The 10,806-nt window shown below is 46.9% G+C and overlaps 1 protein-coding gene across 1 annotated transcript; it reads left to right on the top strand.

Moving 5' to 3' along the window:
- Positions 1-1,936: 1,936 nt before the first annotated feature.
- Positions 1,937-10,020, top strand: LOC125939862 (uncharacterized). Its single transcript, XM_049655365.1, has 4 exons — positions 1,937-1,966; positions 4,395-4,637; positions 6,648-7,042; positions 9,888-10,020. The coding sequence occupies exons 1-4, from the start codon at positions 1,937-1,939 to the stop codon at positions 10,018-10,020; spliced, it is 801 nt and encodes a 266-aa protein (XP_049511322.1).
- The last annotated feature ends 786 nt before the right edge of the window (positions 10,021-10,806 follow it).

Below are 10,806 nucleotides of genomic sequence, written 5' to 3' on the forward strand. Positions count from 1 at the left end.
TTTCGGTAGAGAAAAGGATATAATGGCATTAAGAAACTTGAGGCCTTGCACTTTTAATGGCATTAACATCGCGCGCGTAGCACGGGTTTAAGACGCGGAAACGACTGACAATTCAAACCTTGCGCAGTGCGGAAATGCACGAATGTAATGATATTATTTAGTGCCAGACGCTGAGTTAAGTTTGTTGCAAAGAGTACATAAATTGCACTCAGTGGTGACAAATGACGGTGAAACTAATCGCGAATATAAGAGTAATTTAAATGCTTCTCTAGAGGCGAAAAAATGGCGGCGCGTCCACCATTTAGACATGAGTGGCGACATTAATGCTATTAGCAATCTAACTTATGGTTTGAAGGCAATTGTTGGTGACTCGTTTTAAATAATTATCATTAAAGGCGGCACACACCCAGCGACCCAAGTTGGCATCAAGATATTTATTGAACAGCGGCAGACGCCCAATGTTTCATTCATTCATTGATTTTGTTTATTAGAATGTGCTCTCGTTTGTTGGCAGCAGCTTTGCGCTGAGGAACGCGTCACATTTCCTCCCAGTGCACTTACATGTGCCCCTCGGTGCGGAGTCCCCGTCACAAGCACTACAAGGTCACTCAATGACTCTCCTTCACCTAACCACCCACCTTCCCTTAAACCCACGCTCCACATTCGTAGCCAGAAAATCTCTTCTCCCAGGGGACACATATGCGGATAAAACGCTATAGTCAGATACAAGTAAAGAGAAATGCGGCTTTTCCCCGTCAAACAACCCCCTTCCAGCCAATGGTGTCGCTGCGTGAACGTGACGTCGCGGCCTACCGCCTTACACCTACGAGTAGCGCTGTTGGAGCCAGGTCTCTCTGAGTGCAACCGCACTTGCAGCAAAGGCTTTGGCTCTATGTGCGTGGTGGTTTGGCTCCGTGTGCGTGGCGGTTTCCACCAGTTGTGCTTTAGCACAGGTGTCAAAACGGATGATGAATCGTTAAACACAAGATAAACACAGGTTAGAACAAGATAAACACAAGAAAAACACGAGGCAAACACCGGCGAATCACTGCTGCGCATTTTCCCAGCTTTACGTTGAGTGGAACTGCATTTTTTCTAGTCATCAAGTTCCACAGGTCACTTAGGCAGCTTCTTTACGAAGAAGGCTCGCGTTTAGTTAATTGTATTATGCGGTAAGCCAGCTCGTGGCTTAAAAATAAAGACAGGTTAGTTTACAGGGTTCGTTATTGGCAACTGTGTGCCAGGCTATGGTTGGTTCTGATGAGGGCGCTTTTGTTTTTACGCAGAATTTATAAATAAAAAGTAAATTCTGCCATTTTACGTGCCAAAACCTCGATATGATTATGAGGCACGCCGTAGTGGGGGACTCGGAATAACTTTGCCTACCTGGGGTTCCTTAACGTGCATCCAATGCCTAGTACACGGGTGTTTTTGCATTTCGCCTCCATTTAAATGCGGCCGCCGTGACCGAGATTTGATCCCGCGACCTGGTGCTTAGCAGCGCAAAGCCAAAGCCACTAGGCCAACACGGCGAGTAGAATATAATTTATTGCAGTGAGTGTTGTACGCGAGAACTGAGCAGCTACTAGCCAATACACCACACATCGATGACCTGAATGGAGCCTGAATAGCCCGATGTGTAGAATTTACAACACGCATACAGCTCAAGCATATTCCCAGCTAAAAAGGACGCAAAATGTCGGCCAATGTTACGATAACAATACTATAAACAAAAATAGAAGAAATACAAATTTTGAAAATTTCAGCATCATCGTCTTTTTCTTGGCCAGTTCTGCGTAGTGGGTAAGTTATATCGATTGGGAACAAGAAGTGGCCATTGTTGCTCTCGCTTCGATTCCTCGCGGACACAGCAACCAGCCCTGCCCGTTCCAGCGTTTGATATCTTGCACATATTAACAGACATCGAGGGAAAACCATGGCCGAAGCGAGCGATGTATTGTCTCAGGTAAGGACTCCGTTAACGCGCCGAACGTGGTGGTTGCCGTGCCGTCAAGCTGGTCGGTGGCTAGGCCTTGCGGCCAGTGTGTCCAGCGCGGGCAAATCGAGTAACAGGAAGTGGATGGAGACAGCCCATGGGAGAACAGTGCCTAATCCAATAGTTCTGTATATATGAAAGCATGATGGTCCCATTCACGCCTCGGCGAAACATGTCCTACGAAAATTACTGGATGAACTTTGGCGTTACTGTCTATACGGGAGCTGGGAGCATGGGTATTCAGAACAGTTCGTTGATGTTGATGTTCATGTCGATGCCTTTTTAACATACAAATACCCACGAGGGCGATTGGCCACACAAATGAGAAAAAAAACTTGCACCTCCTCGTAGCAATCGACGTCGTGACTTTGCTAAATAATCATTGTTGAAAAGATAGTGCATTGTAAGTTCAACATTTGGTAATAAATATGCATGATCCCACAAAGCTATTGCCTTTGCTCATTTAGAAAACTCTTGTTTTCACAGAAATTTTGAAACAAAGCTTGGTAAATCACGCCACAAGAACGTCCGAAGCCAGAAGCCCTAATATTAGGCAAATCCACGTGGCACGTGCTACAAATTAGTCGCACGATAGCTGCTAGTGTCCCTGCATATGTTCCCAAAGGGAGCAGTGTCGCGCATACCTGCGCCTTTTGTTCCAACGCTCTGCGGTAAAGCCACTCATCGCGCGCGCAGGAGCCGAACTTGGAACAGCGTTATACGCTTCTGCCGCCATGCTATAATAATGCGAAGCATTTTTTGACTACATTAGGCACGGTGCGTGTGTGTGTCTCTTCTTACGCCGTCGTGAAGCCGCACGTAATGGTCGTTTTAAAACGAAGCTTTGTATGTCGAAGCGAAATCATATATGGCTAGGCAAAATCGCCTGTGTACTGAAAACTATCAGCATTGGCCCGAGCGTCGTCATCTTCTTCCACAGCTGGCCCGTTGGCGGCCCTCGGGTTGCGCTCGTGCTCGCGCTCGGCACGCGCTCGTGCCACTGCTCCCGCTTTCGTCGTCGTCGTCTTCTTCCACAGGTGGCTGCACTGCCGCTCATAATTGCAGCGTAGAATTTTACTTCTCTTCTGTCGTCGTAATAGGGAGGCCGCGTTTACGGGGGAATGAGCCATTGCTTAAGGGGGTATGAGCTATTCATAGTCTTACGTAACGGATGTATGTCATTTTGAAGCTACTTAATTTCGAAGAATCGCAAAGCGGCAATGGCGAGCGAATGCTGCTAACCACGCCGCCGAGCAAACTCGAGACATCGAACGCAAGCGACGACGGCGGACTGCGCGCATACCGTCCTGACGTCTTTCTCTCCATCGCAGCCGAACGTGCGTGTAACTTCATCATTGAGAAATACTTTAATGAACCCTCGGGATTAACCCAGTGATAAACACCGGCGCCGCACATTTCAGCTTCGCTGGTTAACCATATTCACGGAGTGGAAGGGCCGACGAATTTTTTTAAACTAAGTCACCTTAAGCTGGACTTATTCATGATGTGCATGACTTGACTCCATGGCATAACTGATAATAATGACATCAGTAACATGAATGTCATGGTCTAGTTTCTTATGCCGTCGGGATGCCATCGTGGTCATTTCTTTAACTGTATCATTCAGCATTTGTATGACATGCTCGGCATGCATAACGTGACATGTCAAGAATGACATGCATGCATAGCATATATGACATGCAAGACATAATATATACTGCGTGTATGTTATGTATGCATGTATGTATGAAAAAATGTACGTATAATTGGTCTATCTATTACAGTAGCCAAGCGGGGGAAACGAGTGTTATAGGGAGTATTCACGTGACATCACATGCTCCGCACTGCTGTCCTATTCATAGCGTCCAGTGTGCTTCGTCTTCAAAGAACTTCTGAGCGCAATGAAAAGACAAAGCTGACAGAGGCACACACGGACAGCGCTTAAGATGAATCACAACCAACTAGCCCGACCTTCATTTCTTCCAGTGCGCTGCTCGAGACAGGCGAATAGATGTAACGCGCAACTTTTTCACCGTGTAACTGTACAACATTATCGCAGCCTGAATGACGTCCATTCATATAGCCCCTATGGCAGAGGATTGAGCGGCGTGATTAGGAAATTAGCATTCATAGTATACAGTCAGATCAGCGATCGCTGAGGAGGCCTTTCGTCCTGCAGAGGACATGAAGGGTCCTACTCTTGACATCATCAAATTCCGCCATATCAAAGTCGCCACCGTGTCAGCTTCTATTGGCCCAGAGGGCTGATACAACTTCTCTGATTGGCTCAAAATGCCGCCATAACATAATTTGCCAATACGGCCGCATTTGACAATGCATACAATAGCACGTAAGATAGCATGAAGGTGATGATAATTATGATAACGATCGCGTGCAGGTGTCCACGGCCACGGGAAGCGGGACGGCCTCAGAACGCATGGCCTCTCGGCAGCAGAAGCAGATGATCATCAGGGTAGGAGCGGTGACCATGGTGCTGCTGATCATCATCAACGCCATCCTGCTCTACCTCTGGCTCACGTCCAAGCCCACGGTGATCAACAAGACGGTTACAAAAAGTGCGCGACGTTTGTTCGTGCCGGACCGCTACCAGCGTGAGGGCGAGGACTCCTACCTGCTCCTGGTGGGTGACCCGGCGAGTCTTCGAATACTCGCATGACGTGACGAGCACGGCCATGTTGTTGTCTCAGAGCTTACAGAACGCTGTTGGATATAAGCGGATAGAGGTAACGCGCAGCTATAACCCATTGCTAGCTGTACATTACCTTCGTTGACTTGCGATACTGCCAGTCTCAAAGAGACCAAAGCAGGTAGGCGTCGTATAACCAATTGAACCCAAAGGGAACAAACTTTCAATGCTGCTTGGTAAAGCAGGAAGAAAAGCAAGGATCCGATCACGCTCAATTCCAGTTGGCATCTACATAATGAGAAGCATTACTTAGATGCCGCTACGTTGGCATTGTTTGCTACTGTGATACCCACTGACCCAAATTGATGCCAACGAGATTTATTGAAGAGTGGCATTAACCCAGTGGCTCGTACCAAGTGGCGCATATTATTAGACTGCACTATCTGGGAGATCCGCTCACAAAAACGGCTCGATGCACCCCAAAAACGGTGTTGAGTCGGAGAAGAAAGCTTCACATTAAAACCCACATTAAGTGTTGAAGAATCACAATGACATTTTAAAGTTCAAGGCTTTTAGTTAACTAAAAGCCTTGAACAGTATACTAGTATGAGCCTATAGTATAACAGTAGACTAGTACATAAAAAAGTAATGTTACTAAAGTTATGCAGATAATATCGTATAAAAGTTACCATAGTTACGGCTGGAGGTGCGCAACTATTACACGCATGAAGAAAAAGTATTACTGCTGAGTAATGCGGGAGCGTAAATGGCGTCATCTGTGTTTCATGTTTTTATAAAGTAATAAGGGTGGCGCAAGACAGGGGTAATTGGAGATCACAGGGAGAGGCCTTGGTCCTGCAGTGGACATAAATTTAGGCTGATGATGAAGGGTGGCAATCACGCAGAGAAAACTATTGCTGAATTTAAAGAGTTCATTTTTTGACCGCACCTGAATGTGTCATTGTGAACGTTGTACTCCTTTAATTTGCATGTGTGTGCGCGTGTGTGTGTAGCGGGGGGGGGGGGGGGGGTTATTTGGAGATAAAGGTGATGTCAACAATAATATGAATGAGAGAAGCAGGCAGCCGGCCGTCCGCCAGAACGCCAGAACGCCTGCCCAAGCCCGCCGTCCGAGTGCGCGAGCCTCAGTGCGTCTTTCTCTTCATTACAATATATGTACTTAACTCGATACGTCTTAAAACTGCCACTCACTACAGCTGGTTGATGGAATTTCATGGGCTTGTTTCGCCCCAACGTATATGGCTGTGGTAATGACGTCAGTGCATTTTTCTACACAATAAAAATGTTCACACCTTTAACAGGGCTGGTTTTTCCCACACGGCTAACACCTTTCCACTTAGAAAGATGTAAAATGTTTATTGTACACTACATCGAGTTTACACTATATATATATGCATGCAGTGAGAGGATCCATAGTTGAAAACTGTGCATGCATTGACAAATTGGCGCGCACCCATATGTTTGGCACGAGAGTTTCACAGCCGCAGCTACTAAACCCATGCATTTGTCATGCCATCTGCTAAAGCTATCATCGGTGCTTATTTTCTCCCTTCAGCCGCAAAACTTTCGGTGGCGATTAAGCGGTAAATGCGAGAGAAATGCGTTAGCCTTACGTCACACCTCTTTGAGGTTCCGGCTCCATGATTAACACCGCGTTCACCACATTGCGAAGTGCTCCACACACGTGCATCTTTTCACTTTGATACTCCTAATGCTAACGCATCAAAAAGACTTCACTTACGTTACTCAACGATTCGATCTCACCCTTTAAGATTGAGGCTATTAGCCATGGGACACACCAAGCACTCTTTATAAACCCATAAGGGTGCTAGAATGTTTAGTGTATACCGTGGCTATCTTATTGCCACACGTACTGCACAGAAACGTAAAAATAAAGCCATAGGAACTGGGTCTCCAGTTTCGTAACTCGCGTGAGTGGAGAGTTCTGATGTTCATGCCCTTTGTTCGTGTCCGCCGATGCAGGAAGACTTCTCACCCCGCGACTTGAGCCACGAGGTCTCTCGGCGTCGAGACCCCCTGTGCAACACGGCGGGCTGCCTCTGGCTTCGAGGCTACCTCCGCTCCGGAGGCAGCGACTCGAGCAACATCCAGAGCCAGAGGCGCAGCCCACCGGGTCCCTGCGACGACTTTCACGAGCACGTCTGCAGATCCCGGCGCCAGTCGATCTACGAAGACGGCGTCGCCCGCCTCATGGACGCCGTGAAGGCGCGCCTCCTGGTAACGCGCAGTCGGGCTGGTGGAAACGGTAGTGACGCAGCAAAGGGTGGTTCCGAACGGAAACGGCAGATGGAGCCTGCGAGTCTCCTGCGGCGATGCCTAGATGGCGCAACAGTGGTCACCGAAGACGACATAGCACGGTCTGTATTGACGGTATCGCGCGCGCATTAACAGCAGCCAGCGCGCTACCTCAAGAAGCTTCCGGTCACGTGCCTTAACTGCACCGAAACAAAACGCGTGATTTCATGTTTCAATATACGCGGAAAGGCGTCTTTTTACGTTTTCAGACAAAAGAAAGGCGCAAAATGTCTCAAGATAATAGTTCTAATTTGTCGTATACCTTACGGCGACCTTGACTTGTAATATTGTGGTTATGTGCAGGAGAAAAATGCTGAAAAATTGTGGGCTAATGTTTTAATGCCCTCCTCCTACTCGCCATTACCTTTTCTGTCCCTGGTAATCTCTGGTCCCCTGATTTTATGAAAAGAAATTAAAGAAAAATTGGGGAAATCCGTTCCTACTGGTATGAAAGAATGGATTTAAAGCGAATGAATTTAGCTGGCTGCCTCAGTGGGCAAAGACGGAAGCCCTCCAGGGCCTAGACCAGCATTTTTATTCATCCACCCACGATTAGAGGACGCATAATTAAGCTAGAGCCCAGTCACCACATGCAGCTGTGGCCCGCGCTGGGACTGCATATATATAGAGAGAGCGAGGGGGGGGGGGGGGCTTTATTTTGGGCGTCGTCAAAATTCGCCATATCGTCGAATTCACCATCTTTGCAACTCTGATTGGCCCTGATGGCTGTTACGGCCTCTCTGATGGGCTCGAAATGTCACCGTTGCAGAATGCGACAAAATGACAAAATTCGACAATGTCCCGAATCGCACCTCAGGACCGACGACAACGCAGCTGACGTAAGAACCATGACGAGCGAACACTGGTGGCAAGCATGCGATAAGAACATGGTGATCGCTGTCACGGCCGTTCTTTCCGCCAATCCCTGCAGTCGCCTGCAAAAGATGACTGCCACCTACATGAACTGCAAATTCTGTGGTTTATATAAAATGTTTTAAAAAATCGCTGTATTTGGAATAGCGTAATTTCGTAACCGAATAAGAATACTCGAGAAAAAAAAAGACCTTCGAATATCAAATAGAATACCGAACGTTGTCTCATTTCTAGCAAACTGAAATATCGAGGTTGCGTGTAGTCCGTTTGATAAAGAAGAGAAGAAAATGAACACTTTTTTTATTCTTTCATACGTTTAATTCCGTTCACAACTACGCTTTCGGTCAAGTGGGGAGCTTGCAATCGAGAAACAACTAAAATGTGCTCGTGTCTGGCGCATCCTAGCTATGAGAGTAATCAAACATGGTGAGATTGTCCAAATAAATTGCTTTGTCTAAACACAAAACTCGCAGGGTGCCTCAAGGCAAGTAATCCTAATTGAAATCATTGAGGACATTATTCAGTAACACCATGCGTTCGATCAGCCACTGGTGCCTTCCCGCAGTAGCTGGGGCTCCTGTGCAGCTGAGTGGCTGACTTTGTATCGCTGAGCTCGAGCTAGTGGAATAGATGCCGGCCGCGACAGCAACATTTCGATAGGGACTGAATGCAAAACCGCTCTTGTACATAGGTTTAGTTGCACGTTATAAAACCCTGGATGGTCAGTATTCTTCGGGAGTGTCACACTCAGATCGTGGTTTCGGCATGTAATATACCCGGGAATTAAGAATCATTTGGAACAGTCACCACTTGTATATATCTGGCTTTCTCCCTGTAAACTGGATTGTCACTATCCCTTTCATTCGGACGCAAAATATTCGACAACTTGGAATAGTGACTTTTCGAATCGACTACGACTCGCTGAGCAAGCAATATTCAATTTCGGTCGAAAACTTGAGATAATCGCACAACCGTAAAACGGATAAAAAAAGAAACAATACTGGAATAGTTTAGACTGGTGTACTACTATTTCTAAACTCTAGTCAATATTTCTGCGGTAATATGTTGATTATTAGAATAGAAAATCAAGGTCGAAGTTATGTTTTTACATTTTCGCGCCCAAATCCCAGCAGCGGTATACTTTAGTCTGACGTCACGAATTTTGAAGTATTTTTTTTCTTATTTGGGCCACTGTTGCTCCCTAAAATTCTTGAAACTTGCTTAATTCAGTCTGCGGGTCTTTTTAGCATACAGTGTAGTCGATCTTTGCCGGCAAAACATTAACTAGGCCCCAACACACCCCGTACAAATTTCTGACGTCACAGCAAGCTCGTGCGGGAGCTTCAAAATGGCGATGCCATCTTTCTTTCGTTTTCCCTTCTTTTTCTTGCCTAATCAGGCTTCTCCTAGTGATAGGAATAGCTTTTTCTATTTTTTTTCATTTGTAGAAGCGTAGTTTACTCATAAATCCTAAAGAAATTTTTATTTCTTATCTGTGTTTCTTTCTTATCACACAACGACCATTCGCTTCTGGTGTGAATGGCAAAGTCACCTGCTCCATGTCTACCAATCCGTCTCTCTCATACAACCGAGAAGCAGACGTACACTGTGGCTGCGAAAGTTCGGCTTGTTACTGCAAATTACTTGCTTTTACTGCAAGTCTTTCAGTGGATGTTTCCATGTGTTGATTACGTTGTATGCTTTTCCTTCCTTTTTTTCGCCACCACTCCTTGTTTAATTAGTTTAATTATTCTGCGCTTGCCTTGAGGGCTTTCTGGCATTGCCTTGGGTTTCTACGTTAGCCTATGTTGCCATGTTGTTGCCTGGTTTCACAGGTAGTTAAGTCAAACTGCCGTTATGCAGTATATATATCCTGCCATCCACACCGCTTATCACCTGTGTACCTAAGTGATAAATAAACTTCCACTTTCAAGTATCATTAATTCCTATCGCGCTCTAGAAGTTATCCGCGTTGTGGCTGCATTTCTCAAGTATTTAAGCAAAGGAATGAACTATTTGAAAACTTTTTTTCAGCGCCTGTGGCGACACCCACGACATGGTCTGCCCAAACTCAGCTCCAGAGGCCCCACTGCGCATTTCTGAGGACTTCTTCGAGAACAACCCCAACGCCAGCGTCTACGACTACGCGGTGTTCCTGAAAAGGTAACGCATCATTTTTTTGTTGCTCACAAAAAAAAAAAATGTCGCAGTTTCGCCCGAAAGGCGAAGCATCAATTGCGATAGCAAATTGGTAGAGAGCTATTCGGAGTAGGGATAGTAGTTTTATCGGCTGCATAAACTTGGACACATTCGCTTTCGAACTGAATTGACAAGCGTGGTGTCATCGCGCACAAGCAAACATGAATAGATCACACTGAATGACCGCAGACAACGACTGTCAAAACGCTGGCGCAGCAGCTGCAGCGGGCGAAGAATCGTGCGGTCTATCGTTTCAACGGGAACTGAGCGGCGAATGCACAGCGCATACAAAGGTCAGAGCCGTGTGGAGAGAAGAGATGGTGCGGGCGACGGCCACCACAGCCAGTGCAAGCGTATTTGTTGGCAGAGTAGAAGCTGCACCCCCCCCCGTCCCTCCCGCGCTGCCTCCCCGCTTTTTTTTTTTTTTTTTTTGCTTTCACGTGGGAGATTGCGTTGCCAGTTCCCCTTGCGCTGGGTTGCAAGATAAGCATTTGGTGCCGTAGCACAGCGTCGCCCCGCCTCCCTTCCCCCCATACCCCCACGGCCTTTCGCACGACAATCGCGTTTGCTTTCCGCCGTGCGTAGGCTCTCCGTGATAGCGCGCGTCCCCCGCGCGCTTTCACTCGCGCATACGGCGCGCCGCGACGATTTTATCGCCCTTGGAATCTATACGGAACCTCACGGCGACGCCGACGGCAGAAATCCTGGTTGAAGTGTCCATATAATTGCTATCGCAATAAAATTTCTTTCCCGA

The sequence above is a fragment of the Dermacentor silvarum genome, chromosome 9 (genome assembly GCF_013339745.2).
Source record: "Dermacentor silvarum isolate Dsil-2018 chromosome 9, BIME_Dsil_1.4, whole genome shotgun sequence".
Classification (NCBI taxonomy): Eukaryota; Metazoa; Arthropoda; class Arachnida; order Ixodida; family Ixodidae; genus Dermacentor; species Dermacentor silvarum.

Bases quoted from the DNA above. Each gene is read 5' to 3' on its own strand.
- LOC125939862 (XM_049655365.1), top strand. From the start codon at position 1,937: ATGGCCGAAGCGAGCGATGTATTGTCTCAG. The intron at 1,967-4,394 runs GTAAGGACTCCG...GATCGCGTGCAG, and splicing joins CGAGCGATGTATTGTCTCAG to GTGTCCACGGCCACGGGAAG. The intron at 7,043-9,887 runs GTCTGTATTGAC...ACTTTTTTTCAG, and splicing joins ACCGAAGACGACATAGCACG to CGCCTGTGGCGACACCCACG.